Source organism: Marmota marmota, unplaced genomic scaffold (genome assembly GCF_001458135.2).
Source record: "Marmota marmota marmota unplaced genomic scaffold, marMar, whole genome shotgun sequence".
Classification (NCBI taxonomy): Eukaryota; Metazoa; Chordata; class Mammalia; order Rodentia; family Sciuridae; genus Marmota; species Marmota marmota.
The window spans coordinates 40,109,185-40,126,235 of record NW_026000016.1 but is presented as its reverse complement, the minus strand read 5'-3'; the positions used below and the strand labels follow the sequence as shown (position 1 = coordinate 40,126,235).

The 17,051-nt window shown below is 41.0% G+C and overlaps 1 protein-coding gene across 2 annotated transcripts; it reads left to right on the top strand.

The window, feature by feature from the left end:
- The first annotated feature begins 316 nt into the window (after positions 1 to 316).
- Positions 317 to 17,051, top strand: Rhex (regulator of hemoglobinization and erythroid cell expansion). Of its 2 annotated transcripts, XM_048809532.1 has the most exons (8): positions 321 to 669; positions 1,006 to 1,161; positions 9,602 to 9,738; positions 12,502 to 12,609; positions 12,844 to 12,944; positions 14,081 to 14,200; positions 15,697 to 15,776; positions 16,314 to 17,051. In XM_048809532.1, exons 4-8 carry the CDS (start codon positions 12,599 to 12,601, stop codon positions 16,497 to 16,499), a joined length of 498 nt encoding a protein of 165 aa, XP_048665489.1. In that variant the 5' UTR covers positions 321 to 669; positions 1,006 to 1,161; positions 9,602 to 9,738; positions 12,502 to 12,598; the 3' UTR covers positions 16,500 to 17,051. The 2 variants fall into 2 exon arrangements, with proteins under 2 accessions (XP_048665490.1, XP_048665489.1); XM_048809533.1 differs by lacking the exons at positions 12,502 to 12,609; positions 12,844 to 12,944 and having other exon boundaries at positions 317 to 669.

Below are 17,051 nucleotides of genomic sequence, written 5' to 3'. Positions count from 1 at the left end.
GCCTAAAACTGACATTCCTCCCCTTCCTGACACTAAGTCAGTTTAGGTTCGTCTCATTTGATGCTTATAGGCAAAAAATTGGTCCTTGAAAAATTATCCTCATCCATTGCCCTACATCCCATGTGTACTCTCCCATGCAACAGCCACATCATGTACAGGTTTGGAGATGAGCCAGTCTGGAAGGGATCTTTGCTAGTAGCTGAAGCCCTGCTTCTTCAAGCTGCAGAGGAAGAACATGAGTCCCTGGGGGGACAGCCAGTTGTGAGCTCACGCAGCAAGCTGGTGCCAGAGCTAGTACTTAATCCGGGCCTCTTGACTTGACATGCAGTGTTCTCTCCACTGCTCCAGACTGTGGGCATATTTGGAGTACATAAATGTGTGCAAACATGAGAAAAGAGATTACTAATCTCCCTCATCGACACAAACCGACTCAGGGATCAGAGCAGAGCAGGACCAAAAGGGACAGGAGATATTATCTGTGCTTCACCTGCTGCGCCCACTGAGCTAGATTGCAATCTTCCTAGCAGCGTGTTTGTTGGAAATGATGAAACGTTTGTGACTGACTTCCAGTGACAGAGAAGGTTCTGGGTGGGGCTAGGTGGAAGGATGTTTCCATTAGGACCTCAGTGACCTGTGGATTGGGATCAGAACTTGCCTATGGCCACAGAGGTAAGTACTGTCCGCATTGATAGGATTTTAGATTAATTTGTAGGATATGTGTTTGTCTGTGAATGTGTACAGGTGTGACTCTGGGATTCCATGTTGGGATTCCAGGGTGTGAATTTAATTTGCAATTGGCATGAAGTGAGCCTAAGATTCAGTACTTTGCACACTTTTGGGGCATACATCTCTTGTTCCTGAGACCTGAGATCTGTTTGCATTAGCAGTAGCAGCTATCAGGGCTCTAGCTAGAAGGTGCGTGGATTTGGGGTGCAGAAAAAACTGATTTCAAATCCCTACTCTGCTAAACTCCTGTGAACCTTTGTTTTCTCATCTGCAAAATAGGTATAAGAAGAGTCACCTCATAGGATTGCTACAAGGATTCAGACACATACACCTAGTACCAGGACAGCACTTTGTCTGCACTCCGTCTGCAGTAGCTATTACTTTTTCTTTTGAAGTCAACTGGGAACAGATCTCAGAAAAAAAATCTCTCCACAGGTATATATTCCTTGAAATTTGCTCTGAGCTGCAAGGGACTAGTCATATGTGGAGGGAAAGGGGCCAGCTTGGGAGTCTAAAAATGTCGTTAATGGAAGTCAGATAATGGAAAAAAAAATGCAAACATCTGGGCAAGGTAAAGCCAATAATGACAGGAAGCAGTAATGGCTGACCCCGAAGCAGAGCTTACTGCTTGCCAATCGATGTTCTAGGGCTTCACTGAATCCTCACAACCAAAGCATGTGCCATGGGAAGCTCTTCTTTAACAGGTGAAGAAATGGAGGCACCAAGGCATTTAGTGCCTTGACTGAATCATTGAGGGAAAACTCATCTGAGAACCTGAGCATAGATGAGCCTCCTGAGACCAGGCCCTTCTCCCTCATCTCCCCAGCCTGGGAGGGACTCAGGTCACACAGTGACCTGCACAGTGCTTGGCAATATGGAATAGGTGACAGCGAAGGCTTGTTAACTGGCCGACCCCGCTTCTTGTGCTGTGTGTATCAATCTCGTGGTGTGAGATTTGGCAATCGTACCCAGTACAATGCCTTGAATAGAATCAGCTACATATTGTTGGGACCACCATGCAAAATGAAAGTCTGGGGTCCCTTGTTCAAAAATTATTAAGGATTTAAAGATGAGAACAGGAAAACATTAAGGTAATCACAGGACCCTTGTGAGCACAAGTCAGACTAGATGGCAAACCCATGAAGTCAGGCCTGGCCCTGTGTACTGACAATGAGGTGGAAAATGCTGGAACATTCTATGGCCTCATGTAACCCTCGACAATTCTGGGAGGGGGACATTTGACTTCTCAATTAAAAGAGGAGGAAACTGAGGCTCAGGGCTAGTGAGAGCCCCCCTCACAAGGTTACGTAAAATTGATCCAATTGCAATGTGTAAACTGTGTTACAAAGTCTCCCACCACCACCCCAGTGTCACTCAGAACCGTGTTAGGAAATGTGAGGTGTGAAACAAGGACAAGGTCCTAACCACCAGAGCTCACAAACTGAGCATAATCTCTAGAAGGTGTTTCGTTTCCATGAAATTAGTTGGCTCATCTCTATTTAGTTGGCCAGTGTATGAAATAGAAAATAATTCACTTAGCTAGTTCCAGGTGAACCTGGAGATTAATGGGAACTAGCAAAATGAACCCATGAATACTGTTCAAGTCGTTTGCAATTTTTTGTGTTCTTGCTGTTTCAATCTTGGAATGAAGTTGCTTTCAGCTCAGGAAATTTCTTGCAAAAAAAAGCTTTCCCTGCAATTACTGTGCTTGCACCTGGAAATAAGTGTGACTGGAGGTGTGGCTTAGCTCGTGGGGACTCAGTGTTTCTTTCTGGTTAATCTGAGTTTCACCCTAAAAGATCATTTTATTATTTTTTTAAAATATTTTTTTTATTTGTGCTAATGAATTATATATAACAGTAGAATGCATTTCTTCAGGTCAATTTTAGACTTACGGAATTTTAGAATGACAAAATTTCAGGACCAAATCCATTTAACCCACCCCATCCCAGGAAACTGAGGCTCCATGCTTAAGATAACCCATTTATAACGTTGCTGAGTCAGAATGTTCATCTAGTTCTCATTTCCTGTTCCAGATGACTCCTAACTTCCTAGGGTAAGATCCCTGATGGGTGATCAGAGCCAAACAGAAGATTTCTCTGACACCCTAACCCTCTGCCATGCTCTTCCCCAGGGTGGCTGGCAGACTCCATTCCTTCCTTTCCTCAACCAGGCCATTCCACCTTCTCTGTTCCGTGGTGAGAGGACATGTTGACAGTCATGGTGGCAGGGCTGGTTTAGGAATAGGGGCTTCATACACTGATTTTCTTACATGCGCCCCCGCCACCTGAAAATCATGAGTGAGCTTAGCTTTATTTTTTTTTTAAATAGAATTCTATGGAAATGTGTGTATTTATATGGCTAAGCCATTTTGGGGTTGAACACTGCTCTGGGCTGAGGATCAGTTCCTGTTGAGCTACCCCATATATGCCATGCACTCTGCTCAACAATTTACATCCTGCACACAGTATGGCAAAGGGTCTGCCCCAAGCCCCCTTGGGAACTAAAACTTTTTAGTTTTGTCTTGTTTTTGTTTGTTTTGTTTTTAATGAGGAAAACAATAGTAGCTACCTCATAAAGTTATAAATAAAATAAAAATAATTCGTATAAAATGTTTTTTCATGATGCAGGCACATATAGAGTAAACACACAAAGTGTATGTGTTAAAAAAAAAAGAAGAAAAACAAGTGCCATCCCCATTTTACAGAGGTGACACTGAGGTGAGAGAGATAAAGCAGCTCACAGCTGGAAAGGACAGAGCTAAAATTCCAAGCCCCTCTACAGGGCTATTAAATTCCTGCTCCTTACTGTTTCCCTAATTACTGGAGTGGTTGCTTTGCAACGTACTCAGCTTTCTCTGCATTATTTTATTTTCTGCATTATTTTATTTGCATGAGGTCAAATTTAAATCAAACTTGTGAAAAACAACCAATTCCACTAAAGCTGTGTGGTACCTCCAGGACTGGCAGACCGCCTTAGCTCTATGTATTGCCAGCCTCCCTCTCTCCATCCATCCATTCATCCACCCATCAGATAATTCCTTCAGTGACTCTTCCCTGAACACTCTATCCCACAGGGATCTCTTTTTCTGCTGAAGTGCTGTGTCTGATTGACAGCTCTCCTCTGGCAACTCATTCTTCTTCATCTATGACATCTCTTTGCCTTTTCACATATTAATGTCTCAATTTTCCAAACAAATATGAGCTCTTAAAAGCACAGGCATGTTCTCCCTTTCTTCATGCCAACAGAGTAATTCACCCAGGTCCATGCACACAGACCACTCAATAAATATCAGATTGATAAAAATGCAGAAATTTAGCCAATTGCCTCAATGTTCTATTAACACAGGGAGATAAAATTTGTGTAGACAGACTTGGTGTCATGCTAATTTAAGACACTCGGAAAACCTGGGCTTTTCTCAATGTCTTAAAACTTATTTTGAGGGCTGAGGTGTGGCTCAATGGTAGAGTGTGTGCCTAGCTCACAAGGCCCTGGGTTCGATCCCCAGTATGGCAATAACTACAAACTGGCTTAAAGTTTAGTTAATGAGAATGTATTATATTATTGAAAATTGTTATGAGTATCAAATGGAATATTTACAGCCTTAAAGTTTAGTTAATGAGAATGTATTATATTATTGAAAATTGTTATGAGTGTAGGTTTTAAATGTTTTGGGCATAAAATATGTGAAATAATGTATATTTTAATTAGCTAGATTTAATCATTCCCCAATGTAAATATATTTCAAAACAAGATACAGTATGCAATAAATGTATATAATTTTATCAGTTACAAAAATTAATTGAAGGGTGGGGGTATAATTCAATGGTAGAGAGAGTGTTCAACAAGCATAAAGTCCTGGGTTCAATCTCTAGCACCAAAACAAAACAAACAAACAATCCATGTTAATTACTGAAAAGTTTGAAAGGGACACCAAGTAAAATAACTAAAAAGATGCTATAAACAACCCCAATACCCAGTTTTGTTAACATTTAACATTTATTCCCAGTCTCCCTTTATGAACAAAGTACATTTAAATAACATCCCTGATTTGTTTTCCATAAAGTTATACCTGTGAATAAATCTGCATTCAATATATAAAATTATTGTTAATGAATTACTGTTAATAAACACAATTAGATTAATTGGGTGGCTTATTACTGAACTAATGTGATAACAAGAGACATTTAATGACCTAGAATTTTCTCTTTGCAAATTTTCCTTCTTTTTATGTTTATTTTTTATACAGTATAAGACTATTGTATGCTGATAAATGCAACTGTATTCTACCTTTTTAAAAGAATAATCCACATATTTTAATTTTTTATTTTTTATTTATATATGAGAGTGGAATGCATTACAATTCTTATAACACATATATGTACTCTACATTTTTATAGACGAATCCTTTCGCTAGATAAATTCTTCCTAAATCTCATTTTTTTAAGGCTGTAAATATTCCATTTGATACCTTAACCATAACATATTTAATTTTTGTTTTTTATTTAGAACACTTTCCATTTTTAAAACTTAGTTTATTTTCAAATAATTGACTCAGGCTCCAACCCCAGCCTTCCTGAGCACAAAGCCTCATTACTTTTTTTTTTTTACATCTCAAATCTCTCTATGTATCTTAGTTTTATTGTCTATTAATTGGAAATAATAATAGNCATGGATCCTCATTTTCCTGGGATTGGGTGGGTTAAATGGATTTGGTCCTGATATAGATCATTTGTGAATTTTTTGTTCCACATCCTTCACCAGTATATCATTTGAGGAGTGTAGCTTTTTTTTCTTAAAATAAATGAAAAGGAGGAACACTTTAAAATTATGGTTTGCCACATGTGTTCTAGTTTTTTGTCTGTTTGCCTTTTATTTTTAACATAAGAAGTTTTAGTATTTTAAAGACAAATCTATTTTTCATTTATTCCTTTGTGATTTCCTCCATTGCATATCAACTAAGAAAGTTTTCTCTCATCCAGGGATTTAATAAATATTATTAAATATATGAATATCCATTTCTATTTCCATCTCATTTTAATGGCCAATTTTAAAACATTTACCTCCTTAATCCTTTTGGAATTTACTTTATTATCACATGGGTAACAAAATAAATAAAATAAAATAAACCTGGATCTGAGTTGTTTTCTTTTTTGTTATAAGTACCTAATCCATTGTCCTGTGCACAACATTTGTTAAATATGCTTTCCTTTCCTCCATTGGTTTTTGAAACGCTTTAATGACATATTTATTGTACACAGCAGCATATTTTTTAAGTCTACACTACATTTAAAAAGTGCTAGTCAGGAACCCACCTGTCACTATTCCTCTGCAAATGCACTTCAATTCTTCTCAATTATTATATTTTACCAGATAAACATTAAAAAAATCTCAAGGTCAAAGAAAAAGAACCCACTCATTGTACTTTTTATTGGAATTATATGGAGCCAATAATTTAATTTCAAAACTGATTTTTAAACTGTTCTAGCTTTAGTGTTTTCCTATTAGCTTAAGTCTTTCATGTCTCTCAGTAAATTTTTATTATTTTCTTCAGAATTGTTTTCTATAATTAAGACTAATTTTAGATATTTCTATTGCCAAATATCATGGTATTTCCCCCCCACCATTCTATTTTCTGGCCATTACTAGTACAATAGAGAGAACCGCTCATAATTTTAGAGTATTGATCACAGCCATAGACTTTATTGAGTGTTATCATTAATTCTACCAGTCTTACAAAAAGTTCTTTTGGAATTTCTAGGCATAAGATCACATATTTTTCAAAGAAAGAAGGATAACTTCTCTTTGCACTAAACTGCTCCTCAATTTATTGACTCAGGCTCCAACCCCAGCCTTCCTGAGCACAAAGCCTCATTACTTTTTTTTTTTTACATCTCAAATCTCTCTATGTATCTTAGTTTTATTGTCTATTAATTGGAAATAATAATAGAACCTGCCTCCTGGGTGGTCGTGAGGATTAGATGAGTTCTATACATAAAAGCATCTGTCATATAGAACACACCCAGTAAATATTCAATGTCCTGGTTATTATTAGAAGTGGAGGAGACTCCAACTTCCAGGAATTAGAATTTCTAGGGTTCTTTTGTTACATCAGACATTCTTGTTTTCAAATAACTGTTGAAATAGTTTACTATTTGGTAAGATAATGATTGATGGTGCAGGATAATCTTTAAGTAAGAAAAAATTCTGATGCTTTTATTTTATTGACTTAATCAGAAAGGGATATTAGATTTTCTTAAATGCTTGTTGGCATTTAATGAGATCAATCATTTAAAATTTTTAATCAATTGATGTCATATTTGAATTAGATAAATGGAATTGTTAAGATGAGGCCTTTGGGTCAGATGGTCTTTGAAACATGACCCTTTCAGCTGGGGACCGCAAATTGCTCAAACTTTCTAAGCCTTAGTTTCTTTGTCTATGAAAGGGTAACATCGACTCTTACACATGATAAATACTCAATCTTAATTTTTATTACCATAACAGTTGATTTCCTAGATGTGTCTGGGCTAACTTCTTGATATAGCCTCTTTATAAGTGAGATGAACTTGGAGGTTTTTCTGGACCCTGTTTAGTTCACATTTTGTACAAATTATGTGTTCCTTAAAACGTTGAAGTAATTCATTGGTAACACCATCTAGAATACAAATTTGGGGGAATAATTCTATAGTGTTTTTCATTTTAAAATAATAACTGATTTGGTCCCTAGCATGGCAAAAAAAAAAAAAAAAAAAAGGAAAGAAAGAAAAAAAAAGGAAAATAATAATAGATGGCATTTATTGAATGCTTATTACTATAACTCAAAAGCTATAATTATTTTACAGATCTTATCATCCTTAGAAATAGGTATCATTTATATTTATCTGATCCTGAGATTAGTTATCATTGTTCCTATTTTGTGCTTAAGAAGACTGAGGTTTTCAGAGTTTAAATAACTAGAGAGAGAAAGCTAGGAGGTGAACCCCAGCAGTCTCTCTTTGGGTTTTCTGCCTTGGGTGGATGAATACCAAGCTGCTGACCAAACTTTATTCTTATTTTTTTGGTCTGTTTAATTTTTCTGTGCCTTATGGAATAAATTTTGCTAATTTTTATTTCCTAGGAAATCATTAATTTTTTTTTGAGATTCCTAAATCAGCCTTCCTTATCTCACAATTTTCTTTTTATCTCTTCTGTTTCTATAGTTACATTCTGAATGTTACTAACTTGGTTTGTGTTTCCTCTGTTTCTTTGTTATTTGAAACTGCATATTAAATTGGGGGAGAGAAGTCTGGTAACGTGGGGAAGGGTGGGTGATGCAAAATAGAAGTAAAGATTTTATTTTTTTAAATCTTTCATCTCCATCCAACTTTACTTTTTTAAAAAAAATGTTTCATTTGCTTGTTATTTATTTGTTTTTCTTTTTTATTTGTTCTTTTTAGATACATATGACAGTAGAGTGTGTTTTGACATATGATACCTATATGGAGTATTACTTATTCTAATTAGGATCCCATTCTTGAGGTGTACATGATGTGGAGTTTCACTGGTCGTATATTCATATATGAACATAGGAAAGTTAAATTTTGCTTCTTTTTCACCTCCCCCTACTCCAGCGTTTAAAACACACACACACACACACACAATACTTGCAGTAGTACATGCCTGTAATTCCAGTGGCTTGGGAGGCTGAGGCAGGAGCATTGCTAGTTCCAAGTCAACCTCAGCAAAAGCAAGGCCTGTTTCAAAATTTTAAAAAATAAATAAATAATAATAAGAAGGGGTGGGGATGTGGCTCAGTGGTTAAACACCCTTTATTGATCCCAGAGATCAATAATATATATACCAAAATATATATATATTGGGCTAGGAAAAAAATCAGGAGTATTTTGCTGAGGACACACAATTAGCAAGTAACTCAGCCAGGAAAATTCAGGTACCCCCTCCCTGTTTTCTTCTCTATTATACCGCAGTTAATTTTAAAGACAATAAACTAATGATGGCACTTAATTTTAAAGGAGTAATAGAGCCATACTAACAGGATTGATTGTTTCTTCTAGTCCATTTGATTTTCATAAAATTTTCTAGTGTGACCAGATTTTAAATCATTCTTTCTAGAATGAATCTATTCAAAGAAAACCAACTGTCAGTCTTTTGGTCCCATCTCTGATGTGATGCTGGCCCTATTAGGGAGCTCACCAGGAAGAGCCTTCCCAAGCAAAAGAGGGGAACTTAATAAAATGGAATCCAGCCTTATGTACCAGTGCGAAACAATCCAAGAAAATGCTCCCAGCACCCAGATGCAGCGTGGTTGTGAGGCACCTGGCTGAGGACAACATTAGTGTGTGTCTGGGTGTCAAAATTCAGCACAGTGAAAGAGGACAGGACAGTCGCTACCTCGATGATGGAACAGGGCAAACGAAACCCCCACATGGTCCAGGCGCACGATGTAATTACCTTCTGTTGCTGATTTGGCGTGTGTGTGTGTGTGTGTGTGTGTGTATGAACATATGGCCTGATCAGCAATCTGTAATTAGGCCTCAGAGAACAACCTACTCATTGTGGTTTGGGGCCATTAGCCACTTAAATAATGACATCTTTCATAATTTTCATACCTCATCTTGTCCTAGATCTTGTTTCCAAACTGTACTAAAAAAAAAATGTCTTAAGTTTCCTACGACAAAACCAACCCAATTTTTAACAGCTCTAGTCTCCATCATGGTAGAGTGCTTTAGAGTTCAAGAATACCTAAAAATATTTATTGAGTGCTTCCCATGTGCCTGGCATCATAAAAATAAGTTCTTTACAAATAGCATAAATCACTGAGCCCACCCAAGAACTCTGTGAAATAAATACTGTTATTCTTCCCACTAAACAGACACTGAAACCAAGGCACTGGGGAGTTCGATCACTCACTGCTAGAAGAGGACAGAACTGGAATCTGTGTTGAGGTCTCTTGGATGTCTGTGCTTCTGTTGCTGTCATTCAACGTAGTGGCTGTGTGTCCCTTGGCTGGTAATGTACTCATAATATATGGTAATGGTGGAAGGAAGGCTGGGCAATGTAGATTTGTATGAAGAGCTAAAATAAGACAAAAAGGACATCTATCCAATGTAGTGATTTTCCACTTGGAGAAAAATTTTCTTATTTCAGGGAACATTTAGAAATGTGTGGGATCATTTTGTTTTTTACATCAACCTGTTACATCCATGGGCTTCTGGGATGCTCTATGTCCTGCTGTGTGCAAAATGGTGCTAGACAAGAAGGCCTTGTCTAGCCCCAAATGTCAGATAGCACTAGGAACCACTAGTGGAGTGGAACGTGAAGTTGGCATGCCGTATCTGTAGATTCTGCATTTGGGGATTCAGGCCAGCTACAAATAGAAAAATATTAAAAAAAGAAATAGTGTCTCTACTGAACACACACACTCTTTTTTCTTGTCATTAGCTCCTTAAAAATATAGTAAAACAACTGGTTACTTAGTATTGACATTGTATTAGGTATCATAAGCAATCTAGAGATGAGTTAAAGTATACAAAAGTATAGAGAACTTAAACATCCTTAGATTTTTGGCATTGGGGGGGTCTTAGAACCAATCCCCCCAAGGACACTGAGGGACAACTATAATTTAAAGTGATGTTATTATAAAACCCAGACATGGCAGGCTCAAATACCTTCAGGGATCAGTCAGGAATTGAGGAGAACCTGTTCCATTTTACAAAATCCAAACTCAAATCTTTAAAACACACTATGGAACAACAATCATCTCAGTGACTCATTTAGCCAGGGGGTCCCCAGTGAGAGGCCTTTTAGCTAAGGTTTTTCTGATCTGGAAATACATTTGCAATATATTAAGTGGGGGGAACACCTACCAATCTGTATGATCCCATGTTTTTAAAAGATTGTATATAATTGTACATATTTTCACCTACATATACGGGGTACATGTATGTGAAAATGTGTAGAAAAAAATTGGATACATATGAAATAGGATGATTTCATAAAATGTGGTGATTTTATAAAATGTTGTGCTCATGAATATTTTTAATACTTAGGCTACAAATATATATATAGTGTAATTCTTCATAAATTAAGTAGGAGAATAGCCTTAATACATTATTATCATCAGGGGCTGGGGCTATAGCTCAGTTGGTAGAGTGTTTGCCTCACATGTACAAGGCACTGAGTTCAATCCCCAGCACCAGCACCACAAAATAAAAAAAAGAAAGAAAGAAAGAAATTAAAATCATCAAGTTCATTATGGTAACACAGCCCTGGTGACACACTGGCTGCCCACTTTGCTGGGCTCCTTACCATGGCCAGAGTACTCTGAGGTCAGGTGTCCTACAGGAAGAATGGAGAAGCCCTGATGATAACCAGGTGACCATGTGGTGCTTCCTGGCACTGCAGTGGTGGTGCTGGGACCCATATAGTAGGGTTCCATCATAAGGGTCCCATAATCCCCAGCCAGGAGCCTTCTCCCACTTAGGACATTCTCACCCCCACCTCACATACTGAATTTATATAAAACAAAGAATTCATGTCTGCATCCTGACTCCACCTTTGTAAGTCAAACTAAATAGAATTCTTTGGGAGTGACGATGTAAGTGGCTTTGCTTATTTAAATAAAAAGCAAATGGTAGACAGGGTCCTCTGTGAGAAGTGTCTAGGATTGATTATAGAAGATGGTGAGCAAATAGGATGGATAAACAGGGCACGTGTTGCTCATCTTTTGACCTCCCTCCAAAGAAAGGTCATTCCCAAGGATTAGGTGGTTGTTGTGTGAAAGGTGTCAAGGAGATGGTTTTATCTTCTCTGGAGACTTCCAGTGGCCAGAGCTCACAAGGCCATGGAAAGGCAATGATGGCAAATCCTGCAGGCACACCTGCCTCCCCACCATTATTTCCTTAGAAGCCCCAGTGTGAGGACTACAAATAAAAGCTCAGTCTTTTTTCATTGCCCTTTGCACTTGGAAACCCTGATTGAGAAAATAACCATTCATAGCAGTCAAAAGTTTTTTTAAGGTTTAGGGTCTGCAGCAAGAAGATTGCGGGGGGGGTGGCGGGTACAGAGCCCCATCTCAGTGCTCAATAAATATCATTTCAAGGGCTTTAAACTGATTCTTTTCTTTGCGTCTAAAAAAACTCCACATTCAACAATAAGCGGATGGAATTCATACACTGGTGTTTTAAAATAAATGCACTTGTGAGGGTGTAACAGCTTCCGCAATCCTAAAGCCCACACTGAAGCTGCGTGGTGTGTGAATGCATAAGCCTGTTGGTGTACGAGCCTGGGTGTGTACACTTAAGATCTGGACATCTTCAAAGATTCTATACCAGTGTTCTTTGCTCAGGAAATTTGCTTCTAGCCCCATTTAACCATTTGCTTCTGGTTAAGGTTCTCGAGGAGCAGAGCACTCAGATTGGATTCAGGCTTTGGACCTAGAGCTCAAAGTCAGGCCTGATCACTTTCCAGGCCTCTGACCTTAAACACCACCCATCTCTCTGCATCTCCTTTGATTGCAATAAAAGAATAATAATTACGCTTCTCTCATAGCATTGCTATCCAGAATAGGGAAGGTGGAGGGTGTGCCAGGTAGTGGCTGGCACTGAGGGTGAGTGGCTATTAGGTACTAACATTAATACACCTATTTTGTGCATTCAAAACCTGAAATCTGGGGAGAGGAAAGCAAATGACCCCCAAGCAGCCAAGATTGCCTGAGGGGAATTTGGCATAAAGCCCAAGAGTCCTGACCACTTCCTTGCCCCACCCCTGCAGGTCTCCAGGAACAGGTCCACCCCGGGTCTCTTCCTGCTTGCCCTGGAAAAAGTCTGAGCCCCATTTACACCAGCGGCAGCTCAGCCAGAAGCTCATCATGCTGACAGAGTGAGTGAGCCCAAGAAAAACTGGAGCGGGCTTCCACCAGGCTCACTGGTGTAGCTGGCCACCCGGCATGCACACCCTTCCTGGCTACCCTAGCCATGTTGTCCAGAGGCAAAAGGATCTGCCCTGAAGCCCCCAACAATGCCCAATATCTGCTTCCATCTGGGGAAGGGCTACCTTTTGCAACCGTTGACATCACTGCCATCTCTGACTTTCACCCTTCTCCTTTCCCAACAGAGAGATGAAGCTGTGGCATGGCTTAGTGATTGCAGTGTTGTCCCTCTTCCTCCAGATCTGTCTCCTCATGGCCCTCAATTACCTGCTCAGCAGGAACATAGGTAACTGGCTTTGTCCCCCTGCCCCTCCCAGTTACCCTAGGAGACTGTTCCTAATCCTGTAGAGGATGAGACCCCTTGGGAGCTATCTCTTGAAAACCTACTTGAGGACCCAATGACCAGATCCCTGGCACCAGTTACCTGCCACCCCACTGCATCCGGGCAATCCCCTCTCTGACCTCACCTTTTACCCAACCTATTTCTCACTGGGTATGACAGCCCAGGCTCCTCCCACACCCGGACCCTCTGTCTGGAGACCAGCTTCCTTGTGCTTGGGGAAGAGGGCTCCCTTAACCTGAGCCTAATGAGTTTTGTTCATCATGCTGAAGGACTGAATGTGAAAAATGGTCTTAAATTGCAACAGAAAGAAAGATAATTAGACTGAGACATGAGTTGAAATTCTTAAAATGATCTACAGAAGAATGTAGGTAGAGAAACTCTGTTATGAAAAAGCTTTACTATTAGGAAAAATAATGGTGCTTTGGCTAAGACAGGCTATGAGGCAGAATGATATTCTGAGGATTTTTCCAGAAAAGAAAGTCTAGGCTTCTCCATTGAATCATTCATTTGTATGCTCATTCATCCATGTGACAGATTTTTATTGAGCATCTCAGGCGCTGTCTAAGCCCAGCCTATATGAAACATAGCAAATACAAATTCCTATCTCCTGGAATTTCTGCTCCATGGGACATCAAACAAGATAAACAAATCACACACATGTACATTAGGTAAAGATAAATCCTGGGGAGGAAGCAAGACAAGAAGCTAGGAGCTGAGAAGGGGCCAGTGTCCCTAAGGTGCTGACATCTGAGTATAAATTTGTAGGAAATGAGGAGTGAGCCACTCCTGCAAAGGCTGGGGCAGAAGCATGTCGGGCACACTCTGGCGAGAGCCAAGAGGCTGCAGGAGAAGGGATGGAGAGGAAGGGCAGTGAGGCCACAGAGGGTCTCAGAGGCTGGAACAGGGGCTTCTATTCTAAGTGAGGCTTGGAGCCACTGTGGGGTTTGAAGCACAGCAGAGCTGAGATTTCAAGGGATCCTGGAAGGGTCTCCCTTTGAGGGTTCAGAGGTACTTAATTCAAGAGAAGACATCACTAATTCAGTTTTCTTTTGCTTTCAACCTGGCCCTCTCCCCTCCAGCCCACCAGAGTGAACGGATACTGAAAGAAGCCAGACTCCAGGTCCGGGAGCCTAGTTCTGCTCCCCATCCCTTCCCTTTGGCCAAAGAGACTTGGAAAGAGTCTGCTCCCCAATACAGGCGTGAGTAGGAGGCAGGGGAGAACTTGTCCTGAAGCTTACTGTGCTGTGTCTGGACATGCAGGAGTATCTCTGCAGCAACCCATGTTCATCCCTGCCACCCAAACTTCTAGCCTGAGGATCTCTCACAAGGACTCAGAGCAGGCCTCACCAGCCTGCCTTTTTCAAATAGTTACTCATCCTATTTGAAAAGAGAGAAAGACCCCTGGGGGTTCGTGTGGGTCTCAGTCCAGTCGTGTGTGTGAATGATGGATTATAGGGACCTGTGGGCTGGCTCCTCTCTTTCTAAGGCTATGGCCTCTTCTGCTGAGCCAGCTAATAGTGGAGCTAAGATTCTGACTGCCTCTGCCTGCCTCCAGCCATGGTGGTCACTGGGCATCATACCACCTGGCAAGTTCATTGGCTGCTTCTAGAAGCTGGATCCTTCATATTCCCCATGGTGACACTTCATCCTGGGCTGAGACTGCCTGGGTATCTGGGAATTTGAATGAATGCAAGTCTTGGTGACAATTCCTTCACTAAACCCAGGGGCACCATCCATCACCCTCTTGGTTTTGTGCTCAGGTCTTATTTTATTTCTTTCTCTTTTTCCTTTCTTCCCCCTGTGCTGTGGCTGGAACCCAGGGCCTAGCATATGCACCTGCTGGGCTTGCACTCTACCACCAAGCTCCACCTAAGCCCCACCCTCTGGTTTTTTTATCTCAAGGGTTGGGAGACCCAATAGGTCACTATCCATCCACAAGGTGGAAACTGCCACTTCAGCAGCCCCACTGGGGCCCACTCACCAGAGATTCCAGAGATTGCACTTTTTCCATGGGTTTATCTCTGGATTGGTTTGCGTTTTGCTCAGTCCTGCTGATCTTATCTTTTCACAGTTGAGATAATGAAGGCCTTGAGATCATGGGAACCAGAAGGTGCCATTCGGGCCTTCAGAGTTTTGGCAGAATAGAGGAAATGCTGGCCTCACCCTGACCTCTGGCCTCCGAGTGTCCCCCAATCCTGGCCAGAATCAGACTGTTTGGCTAGCAGGGACCTCGGCAATCACTGCGTAGCCCTCTGGCTTTGCAGAGGACAAATGTCAGGGCACAAAAGAGATACAACCTGTCTAGAGCTGGTGATAGCTTTGGACTGGAACCTGTGTTTGGGACCGGGCCATGCTGCCTCGGTGCAACCCTGCTGATTTCTTTTCTGGCAGATAGTCCTGCCTAGGCACGGGCAAGCCGACCGTGGGCTTTGTTAGTTTTAGATGAGCTGACGGAGCAGCAGTACCTGGACCCTGGGCAGGAAGCTGCTGTCTACTATTGGCTTCTTACCCGCCACCCACCCTGTCCCTGTTTCCCCTTCTTTCTCTTTTGGGGCTCTGCTTCTCCTGTCCCCTCTCCTCTTTGCATTGCTGGTTCTGCCTCTGCTGTTGTCTCGGTCTCCCTTCCATTGTCACTCTCCTCTCCTAACACTCCCCAACTTTCTTTGGAGGAGGAATCATTTCTATTTCTCCCCAGACGAGAGCAACACGTCCTCAGACAGCTCCGTCAGTTCTGTCAGCTTGAACAACCCTGCCACCTTGCCTTCCACCTTCCAGGTAATGAAATTCCTAGTAATGTGCACTCCTCCATAGGAAACCTAGGGTCCCTGTAAAACTGGGAGCTCTGGACACCCCAGCTGTGGAGGCGGGAGCAAAAAAGGAGGGCTGGGTGAGTCCTCAGAGCGTCCCTGGGTGAGGGTGGTCCGGCTTCTGCCCACAGCCCCATATTAGCATGGATCCACCAAATGAAGGGAGTGCGAGCAGACCATAAAAGTGAAAGTGCTAATAGGAAACTACTCACTGGGACCCAAAGCTACTGAGTCCTGACCTCACTTGAATCAAGTGTCTGCATTTCCCTGTCATCCATCGCCTCCCACCTGCTCATCCTTTAGCCCATTCCCTGAAGACATACAGAACACAGTCACTGGAAACCCTCCTCATGGCCCTTGCCCTGCTCTCAGCCACCTGGATCCATCCGGGTCCTTTCCCACCAAGCCTTGAGCAGCTTCTTTGGGCTCAAGTTCCCTCTGAGGGTCTGACCTCCTCCAAACAGGGTAGAAACCTTGACCTGTGTCTTTCTGTTGTCTTCCTCAGGCCATCAAGGATGTGAATTACACACCAGTGGTCTTTTCAGCCCCTGAATCTGTCCTGGACTATGAGAACATCAAGGAAGCTACAGATTATGTCAATGTCAATCCAGAAAAACCCAAGCCCAAAATCTGGACTTCTGTGAATGCTTCTTTCGTTGATCCAGTGGAATACACTCAAGTGGCTGTGTGAATTCTAGATTTTTTTAATAGGGTGAGATTCTCTATGTATTCTTGCATTCATTTTGTAGCAGAATTCCTTCCATTAAAAATTAGGTAGCTGGGCGTGGTGGCACATGTAATCCCAGTGGTTTGGGATGCCTGAGGCGGGAGAATCAGCAGGTCAAAGCCAGCCTCAGCAATTTAGCAAGGCCCTAATCAACTTAGCGAGACCCTGTCTCAAAATAAATAATTAAAAGGGCTGGGGATGTGGTTCAGTGGTAAAGTACCCCTGGGTTCATTCCCCAGTACCAAAAAAAAAAAAAAAAAAAAGGCAGAGTGGGGGTAAATAGGAAATAGGACTATGTCCTAGCAAGAAATATCCAGATCAGATATTAGGAAGATCTTCCAGGTAAAGTATGAAAACAGTGGAGTCCATCAGTAGCGAAAGCAGTGAAGTCTTTTTTTAATCAGCTGTAATGAAATTCTGCTTGACAATTTTATGGTTAAATGACTTCCCTTTGAGCTCTTTAATTATTCACAATAAACAACTTCTTAAAAGTTTTAAATAAAATTATAACCAACA

Coding starts and splice junctions, on each gene's coding strand:
- Rhex (XM_048809532.1), top strand. Junction 12,945..14,080: donor CCTGCTCAGCAGGAACATAG/GTAACTGGCTTT, acceptor TCTCCCCTCCAG/CCCACCAGAGTGAACGGATA. Junction 14,201..15,696: donor GTCTGCTCCCCAATACAGGC/GTGAGTAGGAGG, acceptor ATTTCTCCCCAG/ACGAGAGCAACACGTCCTCA.